Below are 17,393 nucleotides of genomic sequence, written 5' to 3' on the forward strand. Positions count from 1 at the left end.
TGTACTGACATGTTCCTGCCCCTCTGACCTCTACCAGTCTCCTGCCCTACGTCATCACCAACCATCTGCACTGTGCCATGTACGGACATGTTCCTGCCCCCCTAACCTCTACCATCTACACTGTGCCATGTACTGACATTTTCCGTCCCCCCTATCCTCTGGCAGTGCCCTGCATCTCTTACCCTGCCCTACGTTATCACCGACCATCTGCACTGTGCCATGTACTGAAATGTTCCTGCCCCCCTAACCCATACCAGTCTCCTGCCCTACGTCATCACCAACCATCTGCACTGTGCCATGTACGGACATGTTCCTGCCCCCCTAACCTCTACCATCTGCACTGTGCCATGTACTGACATGTTCATTCCCCTCGGACCTTTACCAGTGCCCTGCCCTACGTCATCACCAATCATCTGCACTGTGCCATGTACTAATATATTCCTGCCCCCCAAACCTCTATCAGGGCCCTGCATCTCTCTCTGGTTAACCATCACTTTCCTGCTTTGTCTGTACAGGGTTCCTGTCTCGTTTTCGGGAAGGAGACAGTCCCCCCTTTTCTTCTCCCCCAGTCGTGGACCTCAGCCTCTCCCCCTCTTCCGGTATGGACTCCCCAAGCCGTGCGTCCTTGTCCCCCGAAAGGGTGGCTGGAGGGGACACCCCATTGGTGAGTCGCTTGTCACCAGTGATATTTAGTACAAAACAGACCTCTGAACCTATGAAACTCAAAGTTGCCCAAACCTGTAGGGGGCAGCGTTCCGCGCGGCTGATCAGTCACAGTGACTCGGAGGCATCAGACCTAACGGCTCCCTCTTCAAACATGTTTTACACAAGAAGGTTCCGCTTCAAGTTCATGTGTAGCCCAGAGCTGTCCCACATTGCATGTCATAATTTGTGCAGACCTCACGTGTACACCTAGAGGCGATGCAGACTGCATTCCCCAGAATAGAGGATAGGATTGAATGTTCTCTCCTGTAGTTTCCTGAGAATGACATCTCGCTGTGTTCATATCTCCCTGTCGGTCCCATCCCCACCTGACTTCTGTTCTCTCTGCCCTCAGGACATTCCGTCACTGCGCTGCATTGGTGATGCAGTCGCTAGTCCCTTCCAGTTCTTCCTGCCCCTCAGCTCCGGCTTTCAGCTCCCACCTTCCATGTTCCTGACTCCCCCCAAAGAGAGACGTCTCTCCCTGGAATACACGGAGCAGAAACAGCTGGTGTGCCAGTGGGCAAAGGTAAACCTGCCCCTCTGCAGCCTCTTGTTTTCTACTGGTCACATGACTGTCTCCAAATGTCTGTTCTAGTGTTCTCTGTTATCAGTCAGAACCTCTACACTGTACTGTTATACACCATCTGGTTTCTTCCTCTCCCTCTGTATCTCCCCCCCCCCCCCCCCACACTCCTTACATTCCTCACCTCATGCTTAGCCTCACCTTTGACCTCTGACTTTCCAGTGCAATCGTCTTTTCGAGTTACTACAAGAGTTGGTGGATCACGTTAACGATTTCCACGTGAAGCCGGAAAAGGATGCCGGGTATTGTTGCCACTGGGAGGGATGTGCCCGCCGTGGCAGGGGATTCAATGCCAGGTAAGATGGCCTGAACACACGGGGGGCTGTCAGGGTCCTCAAACGAGAGCCTACTGCAAAATGGGCAAAGCACACTAATCTCACAGTAGCCACAGAATATATGTATGGATGACTGCAGGTAAATGCTTCAGGGAATTGCGCGGCTGACCCTGCGATGCTTTCCACTGTGCAGCTTTCATGCTACACATACAGAGCCTGATCCAGAGATGCACGCAAGGTCTCCATGCGAACGGATCTTGTGATTTTTGGCCTCAGTGCATGCATCGGAGCCTCCCTACCAATTTACTGGGTAGTCGTACGCACATCAGCCGCATTCCTGCTTGTAGCATAATGGCATGACTGCAGCCGGGCGCCCTCACCTAGGATAAGTGTGCCGTGGGTGTACAGACGGAATTTGGGGTTATTCAGAGGTGAGTGTACGCAGAAAGTATAGGGCTGGTGGTAGCCGGCGCTAACAATCGGACGAGTACGGGCGCAGTGCGGTTGGGTACAGGCTGCGGAACGGGCTTCCGCTGTACGATTAAAAAGTAAATGATGTGATAAACGTCCCATTTGTGAATGTACACAGTAACCTGGGCGGGCATTGAATGTTCATTGGTACTAAGCCCTCTCCCCCCCCCTCCCCCCTCCCCAGCGCTGGAAGCTCTGCCCCCACTCACTGTACTGTGCGGTCAAAGGGGAGCAAGGACTCCATAGTTACAGGGTCAATATTCCTGAGTCCCTGCCCATAGATCACCCCTCACCTCTGACCTCTCCCTGTGCCAGGACAGTGCGGGAGCAGCAGGAGCACAGAGCACAGATCATTATCACCTGGTGTCTGGTCAGAATCTGGGTGACCAGAGATAAGCGACCTATGGGGGAGCTGTATCAAAGCTCGGAGGGAAATATAGTCTAGCGAGATAAAACCAATCAGCTTGTAAAGATGACAGGAGCTGATTGGGTGGTACTTTATCTCTCTCCAAGGCTTAGTGCATCTCCTCATACAGTATGTGCCTGATGTGTTGCAGACCCAGAGAGATGAAAGGTAAGGATGTAGCATCAGGCGGTTTTGTGTAACCAGTAACAGAGACACCAGTGTCAGACATTTAGCTTTAACATAGATGTTTCCTTAATTCATATTAGTTCCTGCCCAGGTAGAGTTACAAACTAGGGGGGGGAAGATGTACTAAAGCCTTGGAGAGAGATAAAGTACCAACCAATCAGCTCCTGTCATTTTTCAAACACAGCCGGTAACATGACAGTTAGGAGCTGATTGGTTGGTACTTAGGAGTCTATGTACTAAGCCTTGGAGAGATAAAATACCAACCAATCAGCTCCTAACTGTCACTTTTCAAACACAGCCTGTAACATGGGGTTAGGAGCTGATCGGTTGGTACTTTATCTATCTCCAAGGCTTAGTACAAAGACCCCTTCACCTCTCTCTCTCCACAAGGCTTAGTACATCTACTGTTACATTCCCTGTAAAGAAACGAAAGAAAGATTCATGCACTGGATGAGTCTAAGGGGTATTACTAAAGGTTGATTTTAATCGATTTAAAATCGATCAAAACCAATTAAAATCGATGTTGTGTTTCTGGGGCTAAATCACACATTTACTAACAGTCAACTTTTGAATTTTTTTTTTAGTAAATGTGTGATTTAGCACCAGAAACAAAACATCGATGTTGATCGATCTTGATCGTTTTTTTTAATCGATTATAATCGACATTTAGTAAATATACTGCTAATGATGATCGCCAAACAATTTCTGTTTTTAGTATAACTAGAGGCAAAGTTAGTTTGGTTTAGTAATCAGAAGATGGAGGTGGCTCCCCTAGAGCAGGGGTGGGGAACCTTTTTTCTGCCGAGGGCCATTTGATATACTGTATATAACATTATTCACGCGCCTGGTGCAGGTCACGCCCCGCCGTGTGATGTCATACGGGGACGGGGCCACAATCGCCAGTGATTACAGCAATGCCCGGACACCCTCAGGATGCTCTGCGGAGCTGTAAGGGCAGCGGTGTGACCGTCTGAGAACATCCTAAGGACACTCCAGGCAGCACTGCTGCATAGATTCTGGCTGCAGTGTGACATTCTAGGCCCCCTGTTATCCAGATGAGGCTAGCAGGAAAAAGCTCAGATCAAATGATTCCGCGGGCCTTATACGGCCCCCGAACAGGAGGTTCCCCATCCCTGATCTAGAGGAATGAAAATGAATCAGAAAGGGATTAGTACTCTTTTGTATTGGGGTCACTCTGAGGCGGTCTTTAAATTTATTAACATTTTATTATATACAGCGCAAGGGTTGTGCATTGTGATTGGGAACAAGTCCGTAATAATAATAAACAAGACTGGGTATTGGCAGATTGAAAATTAGGTAAGAGGGCCCTGCTCACAAGCTTACATCTACATGACCCGGTAGCCTATAGGCTGCGCGCTGCAAGAGTTTCCGGGACAGGGATCCCTCCCCGATACGCTGCGCTCACTCATGCGTAGTCTAGTGATCACGTAAGTGCAGCCAGGTCCCGAACCATTAGTGATCCCTTTCCTTCATAGACATCTTCCATCGGAGCCTCTGTCCCTGCGCGTGATTAATGTTACATCCCGGCGATTCTTCATTTCTTATTGCGGTGATAATCGGAGATAAGAAATGACAATTATCGGTACCAATTCCCGATTATTGAAGAATAGGCCCCAAAGGGAGATGAAGAGTTTGTGTAGAGATATCCTAACGCTTCTGCTGGCTGCCGTGTGCTAAATAGACGTGACTGGCAGCTGAGAGTACTGTACAGCAAGGGGGAGATAATGGTAAGGTGTATTTGTGCCTACCATCAAATATACTTCCCATATATAGAATCCACAAGTGACATTTATAGCCATATATGTCTTGAAGGTATAGTGAGGCAAACTCACACTGTTTTGCCTCTTAACAAGTTTGACGATTCACCGGTATAAATGTTAGGACATGTATCAATAATTCAGCAGTGTAATAATCACAGAATTATAAATATAATAAATGACATAAGTAGCATTGCCTGCCAACAGTTAGAGTAGTCTGATGTATCCCACAAACCTTATGAGTGCTCTGATGCAAAGCGCACGGGTAGGGTGCTGCGGTTGCATAGATGCGTAGAACTTTAGTTCTGCGCGCGCAATGCCTGTGTAATGGCGTCCGCCTCGCCTGTAAATCTGAATCAGTTTCCAAGGGGCAGATTCGATCAGACACAGGGCTGCACTTACCGCGGAATTCTGTTTGCACCCTCCAGATGGTCCTACTTACCCCGGCCGAAGTGGTCGCATTAACCCAGGGCGCTTAATCCGGAATCTAGGGGTTATGGGCTTATAAATGAATAGCTCCGGGCGTTAATGCGCGAGGTGCAAGTTTCCATGGTGCGACTGCTGGTAATGTATAAAGATGCACCCATCGGTATTATAGCGTGCACGGGTGCTAAAAGTGGGCGTCTCAGTCCTCGCACGTGCGGCTGTACGGAGGCACATAATGGGAGGCTTTAGTAGGTCATTTGCGTACAGTCACAGACAGGTAACCACCAGTACCCTCAGAATCAGGCCCCAAAACCTCCTCGCCCCCTTCAGACTAAAGCTGGCCATACACCTGCACGATTTCGGGCCGGTTGCCAGATTTTCGTCGAGTCATAAGATGGATCTTGTGAAAATCGTGTATTATTTTAGTAAGATACGATCCGATGCGCGCTCCCGCAGCTCCTATAATCGGATCGTATGATCAGATGTGCAGCCCATATGTTCCATCGTATCGTGTGCAGATTGTGCCGTTTATTTTGTTCATGCGATCCATCGTGCGGAAATTCAAGTCATTTCAATGACTGTTTCCCTGATGAGTGCGTGAGGCACAGGATCGATCATACGACAGATCCTGTGCTAAGAAAAACAACAGACATACTGCCGGGACAGCCGGGGAGCTCCGGGGAGTCGGATGCTGAATCGGATCTGATGCTGGTCCTGCAGGTGTATGGCCAGCATTAGAGATTTGGAAAAAATCTTTACGAAACTTAACATTCTGTTTATTATCTACAAATCATCCCTCTCTGTGGTAATACAAAAACCTCGTTTTATTACGGCGTTTCCTATTGTAGTGCGCTATGGAATATGCAGGCACTATATAGAAATGCATGTGGATACATAAATGTTCATTAACTCCTTGTAATGTTGACAGAAAGTAGAAGCAATGGCGCCATCTAGAGGAACCCAGGATATTATTGTGTCCCCACAGAGCGTATTTAGAGGGAGCATGTAATTTGCTGGGTACACACTGACAGATACATATCGCATTGACTGTGCTGCAGACATATCTGTCCATCGGCAAGTGCGTGACCGCCCGTACACACACAGCGGCGACCGCAAGGAGGGGAGTGGGACATGGCCCCGACCCGCCCACTGGCTGCCGGCACCCGAGGGCACAAGCAGATGATGGCCGTTCAGTGTGTATGAACGACCATCATCTGCAGATATATCTGTCAGGTGTGTACCCACCTTTAGGGGTCTATTTGCTAAGCAGTGTTAGGAGACAGAGTGAAAAGTGATAAGAAAGTGATAAGGTGCAAGCCAATCAGCTCCCAACTGTCATCTCACAGGCTGTGTTTGGCAAATGACAGTTGGGAGCTGATTGGCTGGCACATTATCACTTTCTTATCACTTTTCACTCTGTCTCCTAACACTGTTTAGTAAATAGACCCCTAAGTCTGTAATGAGTTGATAGTCACTATGGCGCCCCCCGTTACAGTAAGGGTGGGTACACGCTAGAACATTATTGGGACAATTTGCCATATTGGAATGACAAATTGTCTAGTGTGTATACACAACTGCGGACGACATACGAAATCGTTTGACTGCGCAGCATGGTCTATGAACAATAGTGTGTGTACAGCATTTTAATGGAGGATGGCACAAGGTACGGGTACGGCTCCGTCTTTCATGAAATCGTCTAGTGTGTCTTGGCAATCTGTGATGGTCTGGGGCGAAGGGAAATCACCCCGTCCATCTGCACGATTGCTAGTTGACCCAGTGTGTCCCGACCATAACTTATACAGTCTAGGTGGGCAACACTCTACTTACCATCCTGCAGCCAGTGATGCTTGTATGGCACAAAGGAAACCTGGCATCAGTAAGAACAGAATACAAACTTCACTTCAAAGTTCTGCTCTGTTGAGTCTCATTTATGTGTCAAATTAATGGGTTGGGTACGGGATGCCGGTGGTTAGAATCCTAACCCACCCCCTCTCCCTACCCCTAACCCTCCACCGTTTCCTAAACCTAACCTCTCCCCCTGGGTACCTAACCCTCCCCAAAGTGCCTAATCCTAACCTCCCCCCCTAGTACCTAACCCTCCCCCTTAGTTCCTAACCCTCTCCCCCCTAGTACCTAACCCTCCTCCTAATACGTAACCCTCCCCCTAGTACCTAACCCTCTCCCCCTAGTGCCTAACCCTCTCCCCCTAGTACCTAACCCTCCTCCTAGTACCTAACCCTCTCCCCCTAGTGCCTAACCCTCTCCCCCTAGTACCTAACCCTCCTCCTAGTACCTAACCCCCTAGTACCTAACCCTCTCCCCCTAGTACCTAACCCTCCTCCTAGTACCTAACCCTCACCCTAGTACCTAACCCTCCTCCTAGTACCTAACCCTCTCCCCCTAGCACCTAACCCTAATCCTCTTCTCCTAGTACCTAACCCTCCCCCTAGTACCTAAGCCTCCCCTTAGTGCCTAACCCTAAGCCTCTCCTAGTGCCTAACCCTAACCTTCTCCCCCTAGCACCTAACCCCCTCCCCCTAGCACCTAACCCCCCCCCAGTGCCTAACCCTCCCCCTAGTACCTAACCCTCCCCCTAGTGCCTAACCCTCTCCCCCTAGTTCCTAACCATAACCCTCTCCTCCTAGTACCTAACCCTCCCCCTAGTGCCTAACCCAAACCCTCTCCCCCTAGTACCTAACCCTCCCCATAGTTCCTAACCCTCTCCTCCTAGTACCTAACCCTCCCCCTAGTACCTAACCCTCCCCCTAGTACCTAACCCTAATCCTCTTCTCCTAGTACCTAACCCTCCCCCTAGTGCCTAACCCTAACCTCCCCCTAGCACCTAACCCTCTCCCCCTAGTGCCTAACCCTCCTCCTAGTACCTAACACTTCCCCCTAGTTCCTAACCATAACCCTCTCCCCCTAGTACCTAACCCTCCCCATAGTTCCTAACCCTCTCCTCCTAGTACCTAACCCTAACCCTCTCCCCTTGTAACTATCCCTCCCCCCTTAGTTCCTAACCATAACCCTCCCAATAACCCCAGTATTGGTGCTAGGATAATGACAGGTGTCGGGATTCTGGTGCCGGCATTCTAATGGTGCATACACACGGTCAGATCTGTCAGATGAACGATTGGACAATTTTTACCAACGATTTGAAAGATTTCAGACTGTATTAAAATGAATGAAATCGTCCAAATCTTACTGCAAACACTATCAGATGTCAGATATCGTTATCTGACATCAGATATGAACAACTGAACGATTTTTAAAATCATTATCGTTCAGATCTGACACAAAATATGACCGTGTGTATGCACCCTTAGTGTCGACGGTCAGTATTATACCCCCACCCCAAATTATTTTTGATGATAAAATATTGGGAGTGTACTGATTGCGCCTGTCGTACATCTCGCTGTGTATTAGTCCTGGAGTTGTGCTGGGTATTGTGCTTTGTTGTATTAAGTGACATTTGTAAAGGTGCAAGAGACGTCTCAGTGTAACACGGGGGCCTGGTTCTTAGACGCACGCAAAATCGCACGCCGCTGTGTCTATGGCGGTGGCTTGTCTGCGACTTTATGCAGATGCCGTTACATCCTCCTTCCTTTTGTGTACATCCATGCGGCTGACTGTGTCTGGACTGAAACGCCCACTTTAGCACCCGTACACGCTGTAATACCGATTGGTGCGTCCACACGCCACCATCATCAGCCCTATGGCAGGTGTGGTGTCTCCACCTGCCCACGGCCTCCTATGCCTGCGCCTGTGTACGCAGCTGCTTGCACTGACACGCCTGCGACGCTCCCATAACGCGCCTGGAACGCAGTATCGCCTTGGTGCATACATACGCCTTGTAACGCATGCGCCGCGGGGGTTTCCAGACATTTTCGTGCATTCGCGAATTACGTGCGGATTGTATGGGACTTTGAGTCAGGTACAGAATCCCTGCCACGGCTTACAATTCCTTTGCAGGAAGAATAAGGCTTTGTAACTCCCAGATGACATCAACCCCCCCCCCCCATCCGTCAGTATGAACGTATATATGTATATGTCATCATTCTCACAGAATGGCATTAGTGCTGCAGGTCCACATTTCTTTTCTGAAAATTTGTTTTAGTAACTAGGCACTCGCAGAAATCTGGCAGCAGTCACCAAGCAACTTCTGAATTCTATTCTGCACGGCTGGCTGTTCTGAGATTCTAAGGGACAAAACTTTTTTTTTTTTTTTTTTTTACAGGTTCATACGCAGCCTGTCCTTTGGTGCATCAGATACTCTTGCTTAATATATGACGCATTTCTGCTCCACCCGCAGGTACAAGATGCTGATTCACATCCGGACCCACACTAACGAGAGGCCGCACTGCTGCCCGACTTGTCACAAGAGCTTCTCACGGCTGGAAAACCTGAAGATACACAACCGGTCACATACAGGTAGGCCCACCACTGCCCCCTGCTGTACACAGTGCCAAGTACTCACCGGCGATTGTGACCCCGCCCCCATGTGACATCACACAGAGGGGGCATGGCCTAAACCAGGCCCGCAAATAATGTTATATATATCAAAATGGCCCTCGGCAGAAAAAAGGTTCCCTGCCCTAAAGACTACCTGAGTCCTGGAGGCAGACATTATGAAGGATGAATCAATGTTCAGGACAGTAACCCTAATACAAGCCTTAGATGGGCCTGAATTATTCAGAAAATGGTAACAATAGTAAGGCTAGTCTGCATTGGACTCAGAAGCAGCCCCTTTGCTTTCTCTCATCTCCTGCGGCGGATACTTTCTTGAATATTTAGCATAAAAAATAGAGAGAATATGTCATTCATATTCAGACACTGCCCAAATAGAGCTTACTGTCTAACGCCCTTATGTGAGGCTCTGCAATGTACAGTTTAGCTATACGAACAAATACTCTATTATATCATCTGCCCAGTATACACGGGCACCATTTAATCTCCCATGCCAAGTTTTACTGGTAGCATCTGAACATTTGTGCTATACTGTATGTAGTAAAACATTTATCCAACCAGCTTCAATCTTATTTATCTGTTATTACCGGCTCATTCCACAGGGTGGCAGTATTTATCCCATCATTTATAACCTTTATTTATACCTTAGGTATCTGTACACACCTACACCTACTGCTGGCACATGCAAATCCATAGTCTGTTTATGGGTGGGATGTACTAAAGGCAATATGTTGTATTGTGATAATGTGAAATGAGCGCAGCCGCACATTTTGTGAAACGCGTGGTCAAATTAATTCGCCTCAGGGGGGTCATGGACTTGTACAGGGGATGTTTTACCATCATCATAGGATTATTTCTTTATATGAAATCCTGTCTGCAGCTATAATAAGGACAATATGCGAATGATTCATTCAGGAAATTGATCAAGTTGCTGTTTTTGGCGTTCGGGGGAATTTTTTCTCCCTGTGAAGATCAGTTACACACAGGGGGTTTTGTCTTCCTGTGAATCAGTACCATTAGAATTTATTTGCAGTTGAGCTACATGAGCCGGTGTCTTTTTTTTAACCTCACTGACTACGTAATTATATATCGTCCTCCACTATACATAGGTGCCAGGTGCACGTTAATTGGGACATATATGTTTAACCCCCTTGTCTCAGAGAGGTGGTAGCTGAAGGGTCACAGAGTCACGCAATCATGTTACCACAGGTCATGGATGAAAGAACTGCCACTCACCTAGACCCTCTGTGAACTGGCAGGTCATTTCCCTATATTCCACTTAAGTTCCAGGGTTAAATAAAATTGGATTTTTAAAAAAAATAAAAAATAAAAAACGGATTTATTTTATTTAAATCAGATTTTTTTGGATTTAAATAGGATTTTTTATTTAAAAATATTTTTAAGTAAACGTTTTACATTTTTAAACTTTTAAATTTTTTTTTTTTCTTTAAATAAATTAAAACTATTTAAAAGTTTAAAAATGTAAAACGTTTACTTAAAAATATTTTTAAATAAAAAATCCAATTTAAATCCAAAAAAATCTGATTTAAATAAAATAAATCCGTTTTTTATTTTTTATTTTTTTAAAAATCAAAAACTGATTTATTTAATTTATTTAAAGAAAAAAAAAAAATCAGTTTTTGATTTAAAAAAAAAATAAAATAAAAATCCAATTTTATGCAACCCTGCTCAAACCCCGTTTCACTGCTCATTCCTAGCATGGCTTCCCATTCTGCCCCCTCCAGATGGAGCCTTTTCACCCCACGTCTTCTAAAAGGTCAATTAAGTTATATTTTTTTTGTTTCTGCAGGTGAAAAACCCTACATGTGCCCCTACGAGGGCTGCAACAAGCGTTACTCCAACTCCAGTGACCGTTTCAAGCATACGCGCACTCACTACGTGGACAAGCCCTACTACTGCAAGATGCCAGGGTGCCAGAAGCGCTACACAGACCCTAGCTCCCTACGGAAGCACATCAAGGCCCACGGCCACTTCATCTCGCATCAACAGCGCCAGTTGCTGAAAATACACCAGCCGCCCAAAATGCCAATGACGGGGGATAGCAGCTATGCAAGCGGTGCCCAGCTCATCATTCCCAATCCAGCGGCCATCTTCGGCAGTCAGACGCTGCCAATACCATTGGCACCAGGACCTTTGGACCTCAGCTCATTGGCTTGCACTGGAGTAGCATCGGCCCTGGCAGGTTTACCAAATCCCATGCTGACGTTGGCGGGGTCCCCTCTGAACCTGGCAAAAGGCTCCCTCTTGTCTCAGGCTTACTCTGCGGCAGGTCTCGGTCTACCTTTAGTCTCCTTGGTTACAGCAGGGAAAGCGGAAAGTGAGAAGCGACCCAGGGGTCAAAGGTCAGAGAGCAGCGAGAGGACTGAGGTGTCAAAGATGAGGCTTGGTTCGGTGGATGGGCTCTCGCTGCTGCCTGCAGGGGTACTAGATCTTTCACCTGGAGTGGGCACAGATTCCCTGCTGCCAGGATGGGTGGTCATCCCTCCAGGGTCTGTGTTACTGAAACCGGCAGTGGTCAACTGAGAAGGCCAAGCCCCCTGTAACTTTCCACCTGGGCCCACCTCCTACATACACGCCCTGATACAGGCTCCTCCTTCTTGGAAGAGGTATAACCCAGTTCTATTCCCGGCCCGTGACTCCCGCCAAATTTTTGCACAAGCACCAATACAGAGAATGTGTTTCTTCGGCCTTGTGAAGAGAGGGTGACCGGATATATATTACTTTGCGTTGCCTGCAGAATCGCTTTTTCGTTTTGTATGTGGGACCAAACCGGCGGGATGACTTGCCAATCAGTAGAGTGATTTATACAGTAACGAGACTTATCAAGGACTATTCTGTAAGGTTCGATGAGAGAGACTGAGGAGAGCGAAGCACTTTGTGATGTTTGGGGGGGGGAACCCGAGGCCAGGTGGAGTTACGTTGTTATCTGCAGTCTTTTGTTTCTCAGAATTCACGAGAGAAGGCGTCACTTTGCCTTCTGAGAAAAGCAATAATATGGGAGATGCTCAGGCCGAGCGGACTCTGCGATGACAAGAGGGAGCGGAGTGTGGATAGTCTGGGGGACACTCGATTTATTATCCACTCTCCAATTCTCTGCAGTACTCATTGACTTTCCTGTAGATCAGATCTATTACAATGCCCTTAGACACTCTCAAATCCCTGCGGCCATTTCCTGTCTCACTCTTACTCCAGAGCATGTTCCCCTCTCAGATTTTATCGTCTGTTGTGCTTGATCTCAGCTCTCTATGGGGGAGATTACTCAAAGCTTGGAGAGAGAGATAAAGGCCCAGATTTATCAACGAGTGATATTCTTATCATCACTCGTTACTAATCTTAGATGGTGCTCCAACCAATCAGCTCCTAACTGTCATGTGTTTGAAATATGCCCCAAAGTGACAACCAACCGGCTCCAAACTGTCATTTTTCTAGCACAAACTGTAAAATGACAGAAGCTGATTGGTTGGTACTTTATCTCTCTCTGAGATTTGATAAATCTCCCCCAATTCCGTAAATCATCTTTCCTACATTCCATTAATCATTCCTTTATTCCGCACATATACCTATGCACTAAACCACTCTCTGCACTTTGCCAATAATACTGTCTGAAAACCGTTCTCCACAGCCGATTTCTCTTAACACAAGAAGGCCCCCGTTCCCCCGCCTCCCCTCCTGTGGGTATCTCATGACAACGCATTCAGGCGCAGTGAATGCCGCTTCTCGCCGCTTCTCCAGAGAGTGTGCACAAATTTTGCTTTTTAAGCCAATCATGTCCCTATATATTCCTCATTTACCAATGTGTGAGATGGAGGGTGGATCTTCGCAGCTCCGTCCGTGAAGGAGCAATCCATGCTATGTTATAGACTGTGAGCGTGGTGTGTGTGTTTCATGTTCTGCTGTTGTCCACTTGCTGTCATGAAGGTTGGCGGATGCACGGCTCTCCGATCCCGTGGCTCTTGGTGGCCCTCTACAGGTCTAGACCTACCGTAAGGACTGTCTAGTGGATTGCAATGGATGCATTTACTTTTGGACTTAAAGGAAAACTGTAGATACAGCATAGGTGATAAAAGCGCTGTGTTTTAGCACATTGGACGGTGGAGGAGGCCACATTTGATTTATGAACACAAAAAACCCAAAAAACAAACAATACGCATCTACGTAAATAAAATTCCGATGCCCCATCCTCATGCCAGGTCCACTTTAATTTCTACTCCGATGCCAAATAGCGGATTTATGGGAAAGAAATTAAAATGAGCGGGCCTATTTAATAGGGTTCTAAATGAAGAGCAAAATATATTTCCTGAATTCTTTCAATCTTCAGGAGCGTGATATGAGCTATACAATAATTTATCATTTGTGTATTTTAAATGCCCCATTTTTTTTATGCCTAATTTCCAACGTCAAAAATTAACTTTTAAAAGTAAAATTTAACAACAAAAATTCAAATTTTTCTATTACGCCAAACCCTCCCTCTACAGATGTAAGGAAAGCTGAAGGGCCCAAACATCAGGCGCCCATTTCCCAGATTCCCCAATCGGTATGGTACAGCCGATCCAACAATCGGAAATGCCAATCGGCAGCAATCGCCGATCCATCGAGGAACCGGTGAAATTCTTCATGTTAAAAAATCCCAGATTTGCTGATCCTAATCATATTTTGATCGGGTTCGGCAAGTCAGTGAAACCTCACATATTGGATTTCACCGATGCGCCGGTGTCTGGGGATCAGGGAATTGGCCCAATGCATCGCAAATACTCATAAATACTAATTTTTGACATACCTCCACGTTTCTAAATTTGGTCCTTTGAAAAGCAGTTTGTCACATTGGTAATAATAAACATATACACAGTCTCAGAAGATTGTATATAAAGATCCTTTATGTGGATTTTTAATCTATTTAGATATAGTATCTTGTGACACTGTAAATGTCTCTTTTCTGAGGTAAACATATACATAGAATAAAAAATATTTTTTAATGGTGTATGAATTAAAAATTGGCTGATATAGTCATGTTGAAAAGATTGGTGCAAACCATCACATCTACAGATGGCCACACACAGCCAGGAACGCCAGAATCGTGTCCTCCTACTTGTGCAGGCAAATATGGCCGCCCGATGCAAAGGCTGGTCAGCCGGATCGATCAATGTGCAGTAAGCAGGGTCCGGTTTCCTGTAGAACAGGAAGTCAGCAGTGCATAAGGAACATGAATATTAAATACAGTTTTCCTTTAAAGCCTTATTTTTGCAGCCATTACAAATAAGAATAACATATTTCTGGCCCTGAGTATTAAACAACATTCCCATTTCTAGAGGGACCCTTTGCCTTCCAGCCAGGCCAGCGTCAGCTGTATTCCTGTATAGTTTTGGATTTCAGCAGTCTATATTCAGTATAGGTGACCCAAACCTGCTTTACACATTTCTTATTAGACAATATGGTGAACATGGTGCCTCGGCGGTCCCGTGTTACTTTGCACATACACCAGACGTGTCCAGACTGTTTTCATTTCCACATTGAAGCAGACTGGCAGTGGCTCTATTTAACTACATGAAGTTTGAGTTTGGACGATATTTAATGCTTTGCTTTCATTCCCGGCCTCTTTAGTATATTGGAGCTCAGCTGGAGGTAGCCATTTTGTGGACTGAACCTATATGAGCGTAGCTGATTCCATTACATGAAGTCCTCCCAGATTTGTATATAACTTACGGTGCATCTCCTACCATATATCTTTAATAAACATTATGTCCTCCTTAACCGTAATAACTAAAGAACATGGAGCAGGGTGTCTGAGACACCCGAGTCCGAGCTTACGTCCCCAGTTCAATAAGTTAAAGGCGCAGCATTTGCTGTAAGGGAGTGATGCTCTGCGTGGCCGCCCATGGTTACTCGAGCGATGATCTGCAGGCAGCCAATTAAAGTGCCTTCTGTATCATAATTAACCTCCCTCGACCCCCTTCATGTCCTTGAACCCCTCATTGTCCCAATTGAAGACAGCTCTTGCTTCGGTGTGCGTGAGAGATGCTGAGTGACTGCACCATGACGAGACCGCTCCCCTTGAGTGCGGAGATTGTCCTGTAAGCTCCCTAAGGGGCGAGCTGCCAACGAGATGCTTCCCTGAGTCGGGGGCATTTATTCGACCATTAAAAATGTAATAAAACAAAAGAAAAAAAAAAAAAAAAAACTTTGTTTGGCTTCCTGTAATTTGTCTGGCTTGAGAGGGCACAAGATGGCTGCATCCCGGTGAAGATAGTGTGACTGGAAATCACACTACTTTTAATCAATCCTGATCATACTGTACATATGATTTCTACGCATTCGGTATGATTTACCGCTGGCTGGCAACGCCAGCCCGACAGAGGAGGAAATCACGATCGTCCTAAAGGTAAGTATAAACTAATCTAATTCTACCCCCTAACCCTCCTCTAGGGTGCCTAACCCTAACCTCCGCCCCTAACCATTAGAGGGGGGCTCTAAGTGCCTAAACCTAACTCCCCCTTCCCCGCCACCTAATCCTAAATCCCCTGGGGGGGTGCCTAACCCGCCCTCCCCCTAGCCTAACCTCCCGGGGGGGGTGCCTAACCCTAAGTCTCCCCCCGGGGGCCCCTAACCTAACCCTCCCCCCCCGCGGCTGTCCGCGCCCGGCACCACTTCGATAGGTAAAATGACAGGCGTCGAGATTTCGACGCCTATCATTTAACCCTCGCCGGGATTCAGTAGTCGGGAAGCTGGCTGTGGGCATTGCGTCAGCCGGCTTCCTGAACGTATGCCGATTTCTACACATATGGACCATTTTACACATTAATCATCCCAATCTAATCCTGTTACAGCAAACTAAGCTGAGCCTCCAGCCTGCGAGAGGGCCGTTACTCCTGGTCCTGTGTTATACAGTTCAGGTAAGTAAGATGGGAGGACTTGGAGCTATATTTTTGCAAGCCACCACTTCTCAGCGAGTTGGGAGCTGAAAATTTAAAGAGGCACTCACATTCAGTGTAAAGCACTCTGGGCTTTACACTGACTGTGAGTGCCGCTTTACATTTTCAGTTCCAACCCGCCGAGAAGCAGGGGCCGCTTCATAATTGTAACCCTAGATGTCACAATAATTACAGTGCCTTGCAAAAGTATTCACCTCCCCTTGGCTTTTTACCTTTTTTTGTTACATTACAACCTGTAATTTATTTTATTTTTTAATCTGAATTTTATGTGATGGATCTGCACAATATAGTCTAATTTGGTGAAGTGAAATTAGAAAAATATATATAAGAAAGAATCTTTATAAATAAAATTCTGAAAATTGGCATGTGCATATGTAATCACCCCCTTTGCTATGAAGCCCCTCAAAAGTTCTGGTGCAACCAATTACCTTCAGAAGTCACATAATTAGAGAAATGAAGTCCACCTGTGTGAAATCTAATGGCGCATACACACGGTCAGATTTTCCTTCAGATCTGTACAATAACGATTTAAAAAATCGTTCAGTTCATATCTGAAGGAAAATCTGACATGTTTGTCAGATGAATGATGCACGTTCCCGCTTGTCAGATAACGATATCTGACATCTGATGTGTTTGCAGTCAGATTTGGACGATTCCATACATTTTAATGCAGTCAAAAATCGTTCAAATCGTTGATAAAATCATTCATCTGACCGTGTGTATGCACCATGATCTGTCAGCATAACACACCATTTCTGAAAGGCCCCAGAGGCTGCAACACCACTAAGCAAGAGGCATCACACCATGAAGACCAAGGAGCTCTCCAAACAAGTCAGGGACAAAGTTGTTGAGAAGTACAATTCTGAGATGGGTTATAATAAAATATCCAAATCTTTGATGATCCCCCGGAGCACCATCAAATCCATCAAAGGAACATGGTACCACAACAAACCTGCCAAGAGAGGGCCGCCCACCAAAACTCACAGACCGGGCAAGGAGGGCATTAATCAGAGAGGCAGCACAGAGACCAAAGGTAACCCTGAAGGAGCTGCAGAGTTCCACAGCAGAGACTGGTGTATCTGTGCATGTGACCACAATAAACCGTACACGCCATAGAGCTGGGCTTTATGGAAGAGTGGCCAGAAAAAA

The 17,393-nt window shown here is 46.5% G+C and overlaps 1 protein-coding gene across 1 annotated transcript in view; it reads left to right on the plus strand.

Moving 5' to 3' along the window:
* Window positions 1–15,937, plus strand: part of GLIS2 (GLIS family zinc finger 2) — a 59,370-nt gene extending 43,433 nt beyond the window's left edge. The window contains exons 3-7 of the mRNA XM_088464730.1: window positions 516–664; window positions 1,058–1,231; window positions 1,451–1,584; window positions 9,143–9,261; window positions 11,108–15,937. Coding sequence (XP_088320856.1) covers window positions 516–664; window positions 1,058–1,231; window positions 1,451–1,584; window positions 9,143–9,261; window positions 11,108–11,841 — 1,310 coding nt within the window. The 3' untranslated portion in view covers window positions 11,842–15,937. The remainder of the gene's footprint in view (window positions 1–515; window positions 665–1,057; window positions 1,232–1,450; window positions 1,585–9,142; window positions 9,262–11,107) is intronic.
* The last annotated feature ends 1,456 nt before the right edge of the window (window positions 15,938–17,393 follow it).

Source organism: Taudactylus pleione, unplaced genomic scaffold (assembly GCF_031769625.1).
Source record: "Taudactylus pleione unplaced genomic scaffold, aTauple2 ptg000061l, whole genome shotgun sequence".
Classification (NCBI taxonomy): domain Eukaryota; kingdom Metazoa; phylum Chordata; class Amphibia; order Anura; family Myobatrachidae; genus Taudactylus; species Taudactylus pleione.